This window comes from Ambystoma mexicanum, chromosome 1q (assembly GCF_040938575.1).
Source record: "Ambystoma mexicanum isolate Mex_15411 chromosome 1q, UKY_AmexF1_1, whole genome shotgun sequence".
NCBI lineage: Eukaryota > Metazoa > Chordata > Amphibia > Caudata > Ambystomatidae > Ambystoma > Ambystoma mexicanum.
The window spans coordinates 1,110,380,737-1,110,399,593 of NC_090922.1; the positions used below are offsets into that span (position 1 = coordinate 1,110,380,737).

At 49.0% G+C, this 18,857-nt stretch overlaps 1 protein-coding gene across 4 annotated transcripts in view; it reads left to right on the forward strand.

The window, feature by feature from the left end:
- Positions 1–18,857, forward strand: part of CCDC18 (coiled-coil domain containing 18) — a 2,185,916-nt gene that overhangs the window by 2,073,954 nt on the left and 93,105 nt on the right. For all 4 annotated transcript variants that reach the window (XM_069641832.1, XM_069641829.1, XM_069641831.1 and 1 more), the window contains one exon: positions 14,431–14,631. In XM_069641832.1, the coding sequence (XP_069497933.1) occupies positions 14,431–14,631 (201 nt within the window). The remainder of the gene's footprint in view (positions 1–14,430; positions 14,632–18,857) is intronic.

Here is an 18,857-nt window from a genome sequence, read left to right on the forward strand (position 1 = left end):
CGGAGAGTCTTGTGGTGTGGGCATTTATTGCAGAGGCTCAAACTGTGGCTTTCCCGTCCATTCTTGTAGACAGTCTAAAAGTTTGGATTCCTGAAATGTAAAGTTTTGCCTCTGGCAGCCTTCACTTTATTCTGCCAGATTTCCTCATTCCTCCATTCATAATCTGTTTATGGTGCAGCAAAGGGGCTTCATTGCTTGTTCTATGTTTTGCAAAAAGGCTCCCTTCTCAGAACTGAGAGTAAGAGTGTAAAATATTTCTCTAGGGAGGGGGACTCGAAGTGCCAGTTATGAAGATCTTGAGAAATGTGAGGAGTAGGTACTTGTGGGTCATGTTTTTTTTATTGTCCTCTCGGGTTAGGTTTGAAAATGGCTTAAACGAATTAGGTGAGTGGCCGACAAATAATAAGGAATAATGTCTTAAAACATTGCAAAGGAAGGGATAACACAATGTATGGTCCTCCAGGTGTTCCCAACACATGAGGATGATCTCAAAGTCCCTCCAGGTTCACAGGTAAAGACCAACCGAAAAGTCCATCATGCTCTTAAAAAGACCTTTAGCCTCCGGGCTAAACCTATGGTTATAAAAGAAATGTTCCGGGGGATACAAGATGGCCACAGACGCCGGGAGACGTGTGTTAATCTCGCTCCTGCCGGGCCGAATTAACGCACTTCAAATATGCACCGATCCGAGAGTCCCTGACTGGATCCTTGGCACCCATATGTCCCCCTGACCACCCGGCACCACAGGATTCGAGCTGGCGCCCTAGAAAAGCTGTCTAGCGTGGCGCAGACGGAGACGAGCACCCCTCCCCCCACCAGAGCAGCAACCCTCCCAAACGTGGTTCGGCCGGGAGAGGAGTGAGGCCCCGGCTGGGTCTGCGGGGGACGCGGCCCCCTCCGATACTGAAGCGGAGGGCGGGGAAAACCCTCGCAAGCAGGCAGGCGATCAGATAAGCAGCGCTCCTGCTCCGCAAGATCCCCAGCCCCTCCCCCCCCGACGGCTGGGGCGCGGATGGCACCGCGTTAAGCAGAGGCGAAGCCGCGGACACAGGGAACCCATCCGGGGACCCACAACGTTGCGGCAACCAAGGAGGGGAACCGTGGCCGCTCCCGAGGAGGGGCGGGGAGGAATCTCCCGTGCTCCGGTGCAGCGACAGCCAGAGAACGAGCCGGCAGGCATCAGATGAAAAGGGTGGATCGCGGCCCCCGAGCAGGAGGGTGAATATGGACTGCATCCATATTCTCACGAGGAGCGGCAGGTGAGAGGCCCCATTCCGCCCCCCCCCGCCCCCCCCTCTCTCCACTGCAAAGAGGACACTTCAGACCAGGCAGGCCCTCAACCAACAGGGGGTGGATACCCCAATTCACTTTGCATAGGACTTCACATAGTGGGGGAAGGGCAGTGAATGCGGGAGTGGTGGAACCTGTCTAAACGCTCTCCCACAGTCAGCAATAAAGTGCTTAAGCTTGAAATCCGTAAGAGGTGGGAAGGATCCTGGCCCATTAAAGGACTCTCTCTGTGAACGCACAAAAGTAATCTCAAGCAGGCACCCCCATTCACGATAGAAAGGGGCGTCGCAGAGGCAAATATACGGTGGCACATTGCTTACTCCCCTTAAAGGAGAGAGCTAACTCTTTCTACAAAAAGTCTACCTTCAGGGGGCTATGTCCAAAGCTAAGGGTAAAGGGGGCGCTGCCGAATTGAGCTCACAGGTGACCAAAGAGGACTCAAATATTCTGCAAATGTGGGCGCCAGACACCCCGAGGACCTCGAGGGGTAGGCCACAGGAAGACCCCTCAGCAATAGGCATCCCTCCTGAATCAGGCAGTCAACCCCCGTCAAAGGAAGATATGCATGCCTGGTTTGTTGAACTGCAGGACAAGTTCATGTCGACGGTACAAGACCAGTTTGCCTCACTGAGAAACGACATGAAGCAGGCAGTCCACGAGATAAAAATTGATGTAGCCAAATTAGAAGAGAGGACAGATACCCTGGAAAAGATTGTACAAAATGTGGAAAATGAAGCACTACAGATAAGCGAAACACAAGAACAATTAGACCAAACATCCGCATTAAAAATATGCCCGAAACAGTGTTAGATAGAGACCTCAAGAAAGCGGTGCAGGAGGTGTTCAGAGACATAATTGAGGCACAAGATGCGGACGCCATAGGAATAGACCGAGTACATAGAGTGGGTCCGAAGCGTACAGGTGCCCCCGGGGAAAGACCCAGAGACGTCCTAGTAGCTCTTTCCTCATACCCACAGAAAGGAGAGTGAGACAGCTGGACCAAATAAGGATGAACGGGGTGAACATCAAGTTATACCAGGACCTGGCTGCAGTGACACTTTTAAAGAGGAGAGAAATGGCCCCACTGATCAGGGAACTGATCACAAGAGAATTAAGGTACAAGTGGACCTTTAAATTCGGCTTACTATTAGAGTGGGAGGGAAAGCAAAGGAGGGTGACAACATGCAAAGAAGGACTCCATATAATGGACATTCAACCAGAAGAATCGGAAGGCAGGAATCCAAAGACACGGGGGGAAATGCCAAAAAGAACAAGAGGGTGGGTGGAGGCTCGGCAGAGAAAGACCAAATGAAAAGGGGGGTACATAGCTGCCAATCGTGGAATTGGGCACGCATCAAAGCACAGCGGCGACAAGGAACAGCCACCAGCTGCGGAATTTGGAGAAGCGCTGATAAAACTCATGGATCGGGACAGGAGTTAACTCTGTTCTCGGCCCGGCCGGGGATATGCAACGTACACACAGTAAGGTCAGAGGAAAAAGCAGGGTTTAGGACTCCCCGCAAAGTTAGACCCGAGTACACAGAGGGCAAGGAGCGATAGGCGCAACGCCATAGCTACCATAGAGACCTGGGCCCTCCTCGGGATCAAAGTTTGGTTTTCGTTAAAATGTTGGGAGAGGGTTCGGGGGGAGGGAAAGGGGGAATCACCAGAAGAGAGAAGGGATCTCAGTACCCGGGCACATAAGGCAACTAAACGGGGCAAGCAGCATGGTTAAGGCCAGAATACTAACCCTAAATGTAAGGGGCCTGAATTCTCCCGTCAAGAGGAAAAAAATAGAGAACATGTTAAGGAGGGAAAAAGCTGACATTTTGCTGCTACAGGAAACACACATTAAAGCACAGGATAAGGGGAGGATATGTCTTAGAGGATACAAGGTAATGGTACAATCCAATGCGGAGGGGAAAAGAGCGGGGGTAATGATTGCTATCAAGGGGGGCATGGACGCAGTTATCATAGACAGACTGACAGGATGGGAGATATGCATTCGCCAATATCAAGCTGGACAGTCTTATGCTGACACTGGCATCTATATATATTCACCGAACACTGGTCAAGACTGTTTCCTGCGGGATACGATGGGGCGTTTGGAGGGGTTTGCGAAGGGAGAGATAATAATGGGGGGTGATCTGAACATTGCATGGCACCCACAGTTAGACAGGAGTGCGGGGGGCCCCCCAAATTCAGGGCGCTCCGTCCAGCCATCTCAAACAAAGAATGGAGCAAATGGCGCTCTGTGACACATGGAGGGAGTTGAATGGTCAAAACAACGGCCACACATACTACTCGCACGTACATAAGACAATGTCGAGAATCGACTACGTCTGGGTGTCGGTAGGGCTGCTGGGCAAGGTCCAGGGGGTGGAACTAGGCCCTACTTCACTGTCAGATCACGCCCCGCTGTGGCTAGATGTACAGACCTCAGAGAGAGGAGGGGGGCTCTGGCGCTGAAAGCTTCCACAAGACCTCCGTATGGATCTGGTCGCGGGAGAGGCATTAAAGGACAAAATAGCTGAATACTTTGAGCACAACGATACGGGGGATGTCCCAATGGGGGCACAGTATGGGAGGCATTTAAGGCAGTGCTCTGGGGACATATGATCGCACTTAAGGCTTCCAAGGACAAACAGAGGTATGCATGGGAAGGAGAGCTTGAGAAAAAACTGACAGACATCCAAGAGGAGCTATTGATACACCCCACCAGGAAACTCAAGAAAGCGCTCAGACACACGCAGGGACAACTAGAACTCCTCCGTAACAAAAAAGCAGTGAAATCCCTCCTTTACCGAAGGCAAAAATATTACATAAAAGCCAACAAAGCGGACAGATATCTATCAAGGCAGCTATCGGCAAAACAAAAATCTAGAACCATCTTAAACATCAAAAATTCATGGGGAGAGACCCTTCCATGCTCCAAAGACATTGTGGAGGTATTCAGATCATTCTGTCAAAATCTATACGCAACAAAACACCCAAACGAGGAGGAGCAAGAGGTGTTTTTGCAGTCCCTCCCCATACCAAAAATATCTGAAGAAGCCAAACTCGGGCTGGATACCCAGATCACAGAGGAAGAAGTGAAAAACGCAATAGCAGACTTTCCGAACAACAAGGCGCCAGGTCCGGATGGCTTCACGGCCCCCTTCTATAAAAACTATGCAGACATCCTTACCCCAACTTTAACGAGGCTGCTTAACACTTTCAAGGAAAGCGGTAATGTAACCCCATCCATGAATGAAGCTAAGGTCCTGGTGTTCCACAAATCTGGAAAGGACCTCTCCCTCCCCAGTTCATATAGACCCATAGCTCTGATAAACCTAGATTCCAAGATTTACATGAAAATTCTGGCTGGTCGGCTTTCCCCTTTACTCCCCACATTAATAAACCCAGATCAATCAGGTTTTATCCCGGGCAGACAAACTCACGACAACCTTAGAAGGATAATTCATCTAAAAGAAAAAATGGGCATTACCCATACGCCAGCAATACTTCTCTCATTAGACGCCGAAAAGGCATTTGACCGGGGGGGAATGGTCTATTCGAGGGGATTGGGTCCTCCGACGTATTCCATATCTATGACAGGTAATGTCCACAGCTGTGCTGCTTTGGAAAATCTTTGGCGTCTGCGTCCTGCGTCGATGACGTCGATGCGCCGTCCCCAAGGACCTCCGCCGACGTCACCCGATGTGATAAGTAGGACGCACGACGCCCATAGCCTCAGTTCTGTTTTTTCCGCAAACATGTTCGCTTCGTGAATCTCGGTACGCCTCGACTCGTTGGAGTTTGCTGTTTTCAATTCTCGGTTCGTTGAAACTGTTCGGTTTTTTGTGAAGACCTGTTTGTGGCGATGTCTACTTCATCTTCAACCCTGCGTCCGGGTTTCAAGAAATGCGGGGACTGTGGGTCCAAGATGTCGGTCACGGACTCGCACGACGCCTGCCTCTGGTGCCTCGGGGTGGCCCACGATATGGACGACTGTATCGACTGCCAGTCGCTCACGGCAAAGGCCTTGTGGGAACGCAAGAAGAAGCTGTCGGTAGGCCGGGTGTCTAAGCCCCGGAAGGCGAGGTCTGCGGGGCTTTCGACAGATGACTCGAGGGGCGACTCTCTGCGTCGTCAGAAGTCCAGTGGGTTTCCTTCCAGGAGTCGGTCTCGCCACTCCTCCGCCTCTTTGAGGCATTCCCGGAAGCGCAGGCATAGGTCGCCTTCCCTGTCCTCTTCCGAGGACTCGGCCCGTCGGCGGATCACTTATTTCTCCATGCAAGCGACACCGGAGGAATGGGCTTCCTTTGGGAAGCAGATGCTAGCGATTCTGGAATCGCAGGGCACCGGTCCGTCCGCACCTCTGAGTGGGGTCGGTCGGCACCGGTCGAGAGACACCGCTCGTACGCCTTCGGGCTTGGGTGGTCAGCACGGCTCGCGGGAGAGGTCCCGCTCGGACAAGGGTAGCTGTTCTCGCCATGCCCATTCCAGGTCCCGGTCCTCGACGCGCTCGAGACTGCGTGATCCTGTGCCGTCTTCGAAGAAGACGTCGACACCTGTGGCGCCGAGGTCGTCGAAGATTTCTCTCGAGGCTCCGCCTCCGAGGGGGTCGTCGACGTTGTCGAGACACGCGCTCGGAGCTCCTCTTTCGAGGCCTGTGTCGACGCCGCTGATGCTGGCGGCGCTGCAGCTGACGTCAACGCCGATTCACTCGACGCCGGCGCCGACTCGTTCGCCGCCCTCGCCGCCTTTCAAGGCGGTGGTGTCGGAGGGGCCCCGTGGCACGGTGTTTGCCCCTAGAAAGGCTCTGGCTAAGGTCAGGCACTGCTTTGGTCCCCAGAGGTCTTCCTCTCCCCGCCTGGAGTACATTTCAGAGGATGATGAAGGCTCGGATGACGGCTTGGTTCCGGTTTCGGTTCGGGATGAGCTAATCTCGGGCCATAGCCAGTTTGATGACCTGAGGCAGTCACTGCATGATGCCAGTGGACTGGATACCTCTCCGGAGGTGGAGTTTTGTAGGCTGGAGCCTGGCACTCATGCCGATTCTTCATATCGGCGCCTTATGTCTCGGGTCACCGAGTACTTGGGTTGGTCAGCTCCCCCACGGGAGTTCGTTCAGGATGATCTCACGGACATCCTAGATCTCGGTCCCCCTACTGACCCGGTTTTGCCATTTCATATGGCTTTGCAGAGAAGGGTGGCAGCGGCTTGGACTGCTCCGGAGAGTCTCCCGGCAGTGGGCAAGTCTTTGTCGCGAAAAAATACCGTCCAGCAAGTAGCGACCCCTGCTACTTGTCCAGGCACCCCACTCTGGCGAGTTTGGTGGTACAGGCGGCTACGGCCCCGGCAAAGCAGGCGTCGTATCCTACCATCCCTCCGGATAGGGACGACAAACGTTTTGACGGCTGGGCGAAGAAAGTGCTTTCTTCTGGGGGTATGGCGCTTCAGGCCAACTCCATATGTGCCTTGTCTCGTTTCACACACACTCTGTGGAACTGTCTTGCATTAGCTGCTGACCAAATTCCCGAAGGGGACGAATGGGATGGTTTCCTTGCTATGGTTCAGGATGGCAACGATGCCATGTGTGAGGCCGTTCAGTCAGGTTTGGACTTGGCAGATTGTGTCAACCGGTCCATGGCGGCGATCACCGTAATGCGCAGGTTTGCGTGGTTGCGGAAGTCTGGGTTTGCTCCTGATGTGCAGTCCCGGCTCCTCAAAATGCCCTTTGACGGTGAACACCTTTTTGGCAGCAAGGCTGACGAGAGCCTTGAGAGGTTGCAGACCTCCAAAGCTGCAGCAAAGTCGTTGGGCGCTGCAGTTCGCCAACCTCCGCCTTTTCGCCCTAGGAGACAGCAATGGAGGGGAGGTTCCTTTCGCTATTACTCGTCCTTCAGTAAAGCGAGGGGAGCTATCAGTCAAAGGGGCCATCGTAAGTGTGCCAGAGGTGGAAACAAAGGTACTCAAGGTGCCATGGCCGCTCGGGCAGTTGCCTCTTTGCCCTCAGGCAACGCCGCAGCCGCTACCACTCATGAGGCCAGGTCCCATGGTTCGCCGGTTGGGGGAAGGCTGGCGCAGCATCTTGTAGAGTGGCAAGCCATTACTTCGGATGTGTGGGTTCTGGAGATCATAACCCACGGCTACTGTCTTCCTTTTCGGCAGAGGCCTCACGACAATCCACCAGGGAACCTCTCTTTGAAGTGTCCGGATCCGCTCATTGCGCAGGAAATTCAAGCCCTGCTGGAGAAAGGCGCCATAGAACTGGTGCCTGTAGCGGAGAGGAACAAGGGATGGTATTCCCCTTATTTTTTGATTTCGAAGAAAGGCGGGGGATTGAGACCCATCATGGACTTGCGCGGTTTGAACAAACTCCTCAGGAAGGACAAGTTCAAGATGGTGACTCTTTCTCAAGTCCTCCAGGCCCTTCAACTTGAGGACTGGTTGGTGTCTCTCGACCTCAAGGATGCTTACTTCCATGTGCCGATCCATCCCAAGCACAAGAAGTACCTGAGGTTCGTGGTTGGCGACTCGCACTTTCAGTTTCGGGTCCTGCTGTTCGGATTGACCTCCGCCCTGAGGTTTTTCACCAAGCTCATGGTGGTGGTGGCAGCGCATCTCAGGAAAGGGCGGATTCACGTTTACCCCTACCTGGACGATTGGTTGATCAGGGGGAGCTCTCCCGAGCAAGTCCTGGATGATCTGTCCGTCACCTGCCACTCCCTCACAGGCTGGGCTTCTCCCTCAATTTAAAGAAGTCCCATTTGACACCAACGCAGCGGCTCTGGTACATCGGAGCAGTGCTCGACACGTCCCTGGGGAAGTGTTTTCCTCCTCAGGTGAGGGCTCTTCACATTCAGCAGATGGTGAACAAGTTTCAATTTGCCCAGGCTCTCCCAGCGTCCGAGTTCTTGAGACTGCTCGGCCTCATGGCATCCTGCATTCTTCTGGTGCCAGAGGCTCGTCTGCGAATGAAATCTTTGCAGTGGGCACTCAAGCCCCAGTGGTCTCAGTCCTCCGGCAGGCTGTCGGACCTTGTTCAGGTGCCGCCCTCGGTAGCAAGGGACCTTCTGTGGTGGGCCGTCGAGGGCAATCTGATGAAGGGGGCCCCATTTTGGATGCCCTGGCCGGAGGTGACGATCATGACAGACGCATCCCTCATGGGGTGGGGAGCTCATGCCAACGAGTTGACAGTCAGCGGTCGTTGGTCTCCGTCGGAGTCCAGACTCCATATCAATCTGTTGGAGCTGAGGGCCGTCAGGCTAGCCCTGAAGGCTTTTCTGCCGAGTGTGCGTGGAAAGAGTGTCCTGATTCTAACGGACAACACGGTGGCCATGCACTACCTCAACAAAAAGGGGGGGGGGCAGGGTCACTTCCGCTGTGCAGGGAGGCGATGCAGCTTGAGTTCTGGGCCATCCAGCAGGAAGTTTCGATCTCGGCGGTTCATCTGGCTGGAGACAACAACGAGACGGCGGACGCTCTGAGCAGGCAGAGCACGATCTCTCACGAGTGGGAGCTGGCTCAGGAGATTCTCCTGTAGATCTTCGCCCTTTGGGGGACCCTCAAGTGGATCTCTTCGCCTCCAGTGTCAACCGGAAGTGCGAAAGGTTTTGCTCGTGGGAATTTCCTCCAAAAGGAGGCTTAGGAGACACGTTCGTGGTGGAGTGGTCATTCCCACTGCTGTACGCGTTTCCTCCAGTCCCCGTCATCCCGCAAGTGCTGCAGAGGTTACGGAGGTTCGGTTCCCGGATGATCCTCATTGCTTCGGTGTGGGCCTGGAGGACGTGGTACCTGGACCTTCTCGACTTGTCCATCTGCCCTCCACGTCGTCTTCCCTACCGAGATGATCTGCTCTCACGGGAGGGGGGTCAGGTTCTCCATCCAGAGGTCAGATCCCTCAATCTTCACGCTTGGCTTCTGAAAGGTTGAGGCATAAGGATTGGGACCTCCCTGAAGACGTGATGGAGGTGTTGCTCTCGGCCAGGCGGCCGGCAACTAAGTCTCTGTACTGTTGCCGTTGTAGAAAGTTCTGCGACTGGTGCAAAGTTCAGAATGTGGATCCTTTTGAATGTGACATTCCCATGGTTCTGTCTTTTTTGCTTTCTTTGGCCCACAGGGGCTTGCAAGTAGGGACCATTAAAGGTTACCTGGCGGCACTGTCCATATTTAAGCGCTTGTCTGAAGAGTGTTCTTATTTTAAAATTCCTTTAATTTCGCAGTTTTTGAAAGGGCTCCCTAATGTGTTCCCTCCGTCACCTTTTCTGGTGCCAGGTTGGGATTTGAACCTTGTTCTTAAGTTTCTTATGGGTGCTCCGTTTGAGCCTTTACATTCTTGCCCTTTGAGGCTGTTAACTCTGAAACTGTGTTTTTGGTTGCGGTTACTTCCGCTCGCAGAGTGAGTGAGTTACAGGCACTTTCAGTTAAGCCACCCTTCACTGTGTTTCATAAGGACAGGGTTGTCCTTAGAGTTCGTCCTTCTTTTCTTCCGAAGGTGGTTTCGGAATTTCCTTTGAGCCAGAAGGTTGTTCTTCCGGCGTTCTATCCTCCTCCACATAAAGGTAAGGAAGAGGAGAGGCTCCATAGGCTTGATCCTCGGAGATCGTTGAGCTTTTATATTTCGCGCATGTCCCAGGTCAGAGTGGACGATCAACTTTTCATTGGTTACGCTGGAAAGCATTTGGGACAAGCTGTGACGAAACAGACTTTGTCTCGTTGGATTATTTTAGCTATCTCCGAGTGTTACCGCGTGGCGGGTAAGGATCCTCAGGCTGGCTTGCGGGCCCATTCTACCAGGGGAGTGGCTGCGTCTACTGCCCTGCAGAGGGGAGTTCCTATTCGTCACATCTGTGATGCAGCCACCTGGGCTTCAGTACATACTTTTGTACGTCACTACTCCCTCGATTCCATCAGAGGGCAAGATCTGGCCTTTGGCAAGGCAGTTCTCTATTCCGCAATTTGATTGGGCATGCTAAATTTGTATTCTAAATTCTTTCCCACCTCCTTGCTTGGTACTGCTTTGGGAGTCTGTCATAGATATGGAATACGTCGGAGGACCCAATCCCCTCGAAGAACAAGTTACTTTCTTACCTGGTAACGTTCTTTCGATGGGATGGTCCGACGACGTATTCCATATCTCTCCCTCCCTGCCTTCCCCGCTGCAGAATTTCTTTCGCGATTGCAGCTTGCATTCCGCAAGGCCTTTTGTGTCTGACTGGCAGAAAACTGTTGGCACACGTTCTGGGAAAAAACTATAACTGAGGCTATGGGCGTCGTGCGTCCTACTTATCACATCGGGTGACGTCGGCCTTCAGAGGAGGTCCTCGGGGACGCCACATCGACGTCATCGACGCAGGATGCAGATGCCAAAGATTTTCCGAAGCAGCACAGCTGTGGACATTACCTGTCATAGATATGGAATACGTCGTCGGACCATCCCATCGAAAGAACGTTACCAGGTAAGAAAGTAACTTGTTCTTCTCTTTAAAACCTATGGGATTCGGGAACCACTTTATAAACATGGTTAAGGCTAATTACAACTCCCCCTCGATAAGAATAGCGGTAAATGGGGAAGTCACAGAAAGGTTACCGATCACCAGGGGAACTAAACAAGGCTGCCCGCTATCCCCCCTCCTCTATGCTGTCTTTCTGGAACCATTTCTAATCAAAATAAGGGAGGCTATTCACATCAAGGGGATAGAGATGGTAGGCAGACAGCATAAGGTAATTGCCTATGCAGACGGCACAAGAGGACCCGGTAAAGTCACTGCCATGCGCACTGCAGCTGCTGGAGGCATTTGGGGAAATATCTGGTTTAAAAGTCAATAGGAATAAGTCGGAAATCCTGCACATAGAGGGGGACGGGAAGGCTCTGGTGAGGGAGGCAAGTCGATTAGGCCTGAAAATAGCGGAAGTAGGAATCAAATATCTGGGGATTACACTCACACACAGGGTGAACGCTCTATACGAAGGGAACTACCCCCCACTACTCGCAAGAGTAAAAAAAAGACTTAGAAAGATGGAACCCGCTGATGATTTCATGGTGGGGAAGAATCCAGTCGGTGAAAATGAACACTCTCCCCAAAATGCTGTACTACTTCCACGCCCTCCCGATTTCAATCCCTAACACTTTCTTCAATGCACTATACAAGGCCGTCTCGTCATTTATTTGGAACAGGAAGCCCCGAGGGTCGCAAGAACCGTCCTTACGACACATATCAGAGAGGGGGACTCTCACTTCCCCACTTCAAAAATTACTACAAAGCGGCGCAAATGTGGGTGCTGAAAGAATGGTTAGGGGACGACCAGCGGACTGTCTGGGTATCCCAGGACAGGGCGGTGGCCAGAACCCCAGGAGAGGATGTGTTATGGAAACTTAAGTAACACAGACACCCAAATCTTCGCATTAGTGAGATCATGAAATCCACACTGAAGCCCTGGGATGAACAAACCAGAAAGGGCAAAATGACTACGCTGACAGCCCCATTGACGCCAATTTGTCGGAACCCCCAATTTCCACCCGGTCAAGGGCAGGGTGCCTTTGAGAAATGGGAAGACGCAGGATGTAGGAAAATAGGGGAAATGTTCCATGACAATGAAGTGAGATCATTCACAGAATGCAAAACGCTGTGGAACCTCACCATGGCGGATAGGTACAAATACGAACAACTCAGGCACTGGTTATCTACGCCGGTTATTGCTAGGGCGGCCACAAGGGAATTGACCGACTTCGAAAAATTCCTCCTAACTAACTCTGGTGACAAGAAACTAGTCTCCTCACTCTACAGTTTTATCAATGCACAAGATGAGAATATAAAATGGGCCTACATGAAACGATGGGAAAGAACCCTAGGGGAAGAAATTCCAAGACACCAGTGGCGGGCGCTTTGGGTGGATATCCCTAAATTAACATGAGCAGCGCAGACAAGGGAAATGTGGATAAAAATAGTCACTCAATGGCACTACACACCAGAGAGACTTAACACCATGTATGCGCACTATTCAGACAGCTGCTGGAGAGGCTGCCCAGAACCTGGCAACCTGGAGGCATATTTGGTGGGATTGTCAGGGGGGTCAAAGGATTCTGGAAAGAAATGAAGAAGATGTTCCCTGAGGCGGACCAGTTGGGAGAGAAAGTGTGGCTGTGTGGGTGGAGAGAGCAACGGGTCAAGAGATACAGTAAAGCACAATGCCGCAGTTTCATGGGCCTGGTGATCGCAGCCTGGGCAACAACTGCACAGAACTGGAAGAAGCGTAATCCACCTTTAATTTTCACATGGTTACAGAAGATCTGGTCGCAAATGGCCATGGAAAAGACAACACACCAACTGCAGGGATCAAGCAGATCTTTCTTGAAGGAATGGGGTGGGGGTTTGGAATACCTGCAATCGGACTATATGGAACAAAGGTGCCCGCAATATCAAACTTACAGACATATTTTCCTCATAACCAGCCTTGAGAATCAAAAGAACAAAGAATCACTCTTCCGGAAGAGGGGGTGGGTGGGTGTTGGGGATTGAGGTTATGATACTGCACACTGCTTATGTTGTAAATCAATAAAAATAAGTTTACAAAAAAAAAGAAATGTTCCCAAATCTTGGCAAACAAAAGCATGCACCACAAATCGAATCCATCAATGTGTGTCATGGTCTGAAAAACCACCACAAAAAATAGTTATCTGGGACCTTATCACTGTCTTTCTTTTTCCTATATCCAAACCACTTAACAATAACTTGGCTACTGATCACTATCATCAGACCTCCCTCGCCACGGTTTGTTATTTTTACTTATGCAGACCATGGTTTGTTATTTTTACTTATACAGACCTCTTCATTTTCGCTTGGCTTTACTAAGCCCTCCTTACTGTCTATGTTATTTCTTCATTTATCAAGACCTATCCACATCTTATTTTTTCTTGGCATTCAGTTTTCTCATGGGTCTAGGTACTTGCGAATTCTCCTTCCTTTTGTGATGGGGTGGTTACTCCATTCACCCCAACCAGGAACCACTTTTTTTAACACAGAGTTGGGTGCATTTACAAGCTGATCTGGAATTGATCTTTACCTTGGGGAACTCGCCTCAGGGCCTCTGACTGGCCTCTTGTCTCTTTATACATTTATTGTTAACCTCCTTGTGTATTTACTTTATTATTTCCAATTGATGTTTACGCTGCTTTAAATCTGCCCCTTGCCTTCAACGCCAGCTTGAAATTCCCAGTGTGCCAGATTTCTGTTCCATGGTGAGCTGGTGTGACATCTCCACCTGACAGTGCACTTTCATATCATATCGTGCAACATATCCAGACCTGTTGGGGTTGGTATATTAGTCTTTGATCTAAAATATAGGTTCTCATAATGTTTGACCCAAACATCTTCCAATATGGAATTAGATTGGAAGTCTGATTGATTGACTGATTCTTTGTTCAATAATAACGAAAAATCTCAGGTATGTTTGCTCAGTCGAGTTCTTTTTAGCATAAACTGGCTATCTATATAAAGAAATTGGAATTCATGATCCAATTTTTGCAGCTCTGTTTTAAAACCCGTAATTCTCTCTGATAAAGCAATCCCTTAAGATCTGATTTTGCCAAAAGCCTAAGATTACTCACGGGCTATCTGAAATTTGCCTCCTCCTCTGATATGGGGTGAAGCTTGTTCTGCTGCACACTCACTGACTGATCCGGATTAACTCTGCTATGCAATCTGTCCCGATAAGGAAGACTGGCTGCTGGGACTTGCAGCACTTTTGTAATGTTAGAGTTTCTGGCGTTCTAAAAGGTGAAAATATAATATTGCGTCTTGGAGTGGGTGATGCGCCTAGAATGGTGCCCCACCCACCCTTTGTGAGGCACGTATGGTAGCAGAAAGACCATCCCAGTCCCCTGTTGCTGGGGCACCTCACAGCAGAGGATGACGACTTCATCTAACTTACCACACTATGCAAGAGTCCCTTCGTGAGTAACTTTTTCAAAAGCCAACTAGTTTTAGAAAGATATAACACATTTATTTGAAAAGACCAATTGTCATGTTTATCAACCACCCTGGTATTAATGAGCTGCAAGATCTGAAACAACGAAAATAGCCCAATCATTTTTGCACGCATTGATGCGATGACACAATGACAACTGTTACCATTGTGCATTTTTCATTTCAGATTCTTATGCTTCAAAAAAGTAATGCAGATGTTCAGATGTGTACTGACCATGGGAAATCGGCCAATCACTACCTGAACGAACGTTTGCGTCACTTAACGCATGAGCTGGACGAAGCCCAAGACCAAGTCAACAGTTTACAGACTGGTCTTCAGGCCCGAAATGAGGTGATCCAGGCTACAAACGAAGCTCTACTCGTGAAGGTAAGTAGGCATTCATGCTAATGAAGTTATCAACTATATTTTAGAGCTGGCTTTCCTTCTTGACTAAAAAATGCCCACCAGCATATTTGTGTTGTAGAATAGCAGAGATAGGGTTTGTTTGTTTGTTTGTTGAATGCCCCATGGCCTGGAGGTGGCGCAAGGTGGTCTTTCTTTCACTCAATAACTCTAATATACCCGATGGATATTGGTCTGTCTCACATAAGATGTGATCATACTAAGTGAAATCGCATCTGCAGATATTTCCACAGAGCAAAAAGAGCCTGTATAGTTAAGGCTGTCACCGTTAGGACCAAGGACATGCAAATGAAAGAATATTCGACCATCGAATGAATTGACTGAAGAGATTATCTACAATGTCTTTTGCAATCATTCTCTAAGTGGTTATGCATGCATTCCCTATTATTAGATAACTGATTCTGCATGATTATTGCAAGATATTGTCACTCTTTGGTTTGCACCCTTGCTGCCTCTGTGAACCTGTTGGTGTACTCAACATCTCCCCTTTCTTTTTATGTTTCTTCTCCCCTTTCATTGCGTGTATTTTGATCCTTTTCTTTATAATATGGGTTGATAAGGACAGAAACATAAAGTAATGTTCAGTAGGTTTAAACAGGTACTGGAATTTGGACTTTTTATTCACTAAGTGGACTACAAAGGATACTCTCCCACCTTAGCTACTGAATTTTCTTTGATTCAATAAGATGTTCAATTTGTCCTCACGTTAACTAAATAAAAGTACTTTAAACGTTAAAAAGAAAAACTGCCCCACCATATTCCTGCCCATCAACTATGTTCTACAACCGGTCACCACCTTCAGTCCTATCACTTCCAGTGCAGCTACCTGACAGGTAGATCATTCTCTGTGCAACCCACTTCCTCGGTCGTTAAATGAAAATCAGTACCATATCATTAAAAACAATCAAGACATACCTTTTCACTCAGTAATCAGCCACTGGGTGCCAACCATACACCGAAGATAGATGTTCTTCAGTCTGGGTGACCACTGAGGGGTCCATAGCTGTGGTGTACATGTTATGCAATTACCCCATAGTATAACCTGTAATGGCGAAAGGCATACAATTCTTGAATTGCTTTTTTAAAACATGTTTTTTTCAAGGTTTGAATTACAGAACAGCAATTAAAGTAGAAGTCAATCACTGGAATTGCTTGCAAGTGCTGTTTGCTGTTTGTGGTGAGTGTGAATGTGTGCGTGGATCCATTGCTCTTATACATGCTAATTTAGTGTGTTGTTGTTTGGTTGCACATTCGAAGTGTGCGCCCTAAGATCGAGTTTGCTGTTAGTAAAGGCTACCCTGTATCCCAACTCCCGTATTTGCAGTGTTCGCCAGGACTAGATTACATGAAGTGTTGGGTTTTTCAACGTGCCCTATTTAAAAGGGCACGCTTCGTGTTTTGTCTGGTTTGTGCCGGCATTGAAAGACAATTCCCAGCGCTGACTTGTTCTTTGGTAGTCGGCTGTGCTGTAGCAATTTGTAATTTGCCTGCGTCACGCGTTATCTGTCCTGTTGTGTACCTATTCTGGGACAGCTGGTGAAAGGAGGCCTAGTAACTGATTAGTGTTATCACAATGATTTGTGGCCCTGAATTTTTTCGTAGGCACCTCAGACGTTATCTAGACGCGACGTGTGATGCTTATCGAGTAAAAGCTGTTAAAGTAGTATTAGCCTCGCTGGAGAGTATGTACGTTCCGTTGGTTGGGGAGAGCAATATTCATGGCAGATTCTCCCATGTGTGTGCTTGTAACTGGCATGATGGTTACTCGACAGAAATCTGAGGCATTGCTGTAGAATATGCACTCCGAAAACTATCACGAAACCACACAGTGGCATTAAATCGAAGAAAATTACTACATATTTCCCAAAAGCCCAAGCCTTAAGCAAGATCGATGTGGAAATAGCCACAAAAGAAATCGCTGAAGAACTCAGAGTGCCGTTGGGATGTTTGGGTGCTAAATTTATAGAGGTTGTGTTTTTACCCCCTGTTGAGGCGTTTAATTGTCAGAGTGAGGGAGTAGACAATATTGATAACAACATTCTGCTGTATGGCTCTACAGCCCCAGTGATCCGGTAATTCCGGCGCCAGCATTCGATTACTCCCCATTCCCATGCGTAGGACTCCATGGGAATGGGGGCCGCGGAAACACTGGCACCATGCGGTAATTGTGCCAGTGTTTCCGCGTCCATCTGCGGCCGGTGGCGTTATGCCTGCCAGTTCAGACCTGGTGGTTGTCACCACACGGCCACAGAACTCGTAGTTAGCCAGTCCGGAAAACGGTGCTGGTACGGTTTTACCAGCACCGTTACATCCGGACCAGCTAGCTTGTAATGAAGCCACATGTCTTCTAAATACAGGTTTTGGGCTATAGATAATCTCTTGACATCACTTATGGCAAAATGTGAGAGTCGTGAGTATTAACTGGACATCCAGTCCATTCTCTTACACAAGAGCATTAACCGTAGTCGCAAAATGGTACGTGACCAAAGCATTGCACTAACCCTATTGAAATTACCGTCTTCAAGGGGGGAAAAATTACCATCACCTCACCTCTGGAAATGGGTGCAAGTGGTGGTAGAGTAAAACAAATAGGTATTGTCAAGCGTAAGGAAATAACCATCTCCCAGGCATTTATGTACAACAATCGGGTGAAACTATGCAATAATGCATGTTTGGTGAGTGGAAAAGCTGGCCTCCCTATTGAATCTGTACATGATACAGTGAATGTACCTGGTGCTGTGGCACAGCCGGCGGTATTGGCACACTTGCTGGTAGCATTGCCGGAGAATCCTAAAAATTTGAGCACACTTAGTATTGAGATTGGTCCCCCAGGTAGTGGGGATCCAGTTGTGCAAGGGGTGAAACATGACTGTCAAAGAGCTGTTCTACACTTGATTGTAATTGCAAATTGTTACCTAGATCCCAGTCCCAATCCAAGCTCCCAGACTAATGGTCCGCCAATTCAGCTAACCTATGTATTCCAACATCTGTGGTGGCTGTGCCAGCTAAAGGTGGGCTAGTCAAGACATTGCAACTTCAGCCGGTTTCGAGTATAGCAAATCTGCCACCATTAAATAGAACAGCGTGCTCTCCATTCTACATACTGTTTTTGCACTTAGAGTGATAACCTCTGATGATATGATTGTAGATCAGATTGAACATATATCTGTGCATGCGACAAATGTGTGGTTTAAAGCTTAGGCAACACTCAAATATATCACGAGATATGAGGATGAGCTTTACAGGTTGGGTTATACTTGTAAGATCGTGTTGATTCCATCAGTTAAGCTCCGGCCTGCCACTAGTGCCGCTGTCTGTGGAAGCGATTTTTCCTTTGCCCCATTATTGATTACTGGTACTCTGGACAATCAAAATAGGACAAATGTAGTAATGAAGCAAGGGGATAGTACTCCTCTAGTACTCGCTGACTCTAGACTAACAAATACTAGCGCCTTGACAAATAAGAATGGGAGCAGTTGTACAACCAATGCTGGAGATGGCTATTGGCACTGGTTACTGTCTGTTTTTAAGCAACTCTTTCTATCAGCCTGTCGATGATGAAAATCTACCGTATTTTTGGAATACACAGGGTTTTGCCCACCTATTTGGAGATGATGGTTTGGTCTCTCAGATGGATATTTTTGCAATAATTGATTTACAGGAAATGTGGTTGGTAGACAAAACACTTCAATGGTCGTAGTACAGCTCAGCAACCCGCCATAAAGGGTGTAGGAGGGGGCCGTAAGGGCGGGCTTTTGATTACAGTGAGGCAGCCATGGACTGTGACAGAGTTAAAAGAATCCCTAACATGATACAGGCCGTTCTGCTTTCATATTTTCAACAATCTATCGTATTGGTGAATATTTATGATCTGCCGAACTCTGTGTCAACATTAGTTATTGTAAAGACAGTGGTGGAAATCTTAAATCTACACTCCCATCAGTATCCTGTATGGCTTATGGGTGACTTCAATGAGCAAATTGGGGATTGTACTAACCGCATTGATTTAGGCTTGCATGTAAACTCTGCACCAGTTCAGCCGTTAGTGATAAATTGGCAAGGGAAACCTTGCGCGGAAATGTTAAAGTTACATGGCTTAACCCGATTAAACTGCTGCTGTGCAGGTGACGCCCAGGTTGCTTTTACACGGGTAGATGGGAGGTGTGCAAGTACGATTGATTATATGTTTG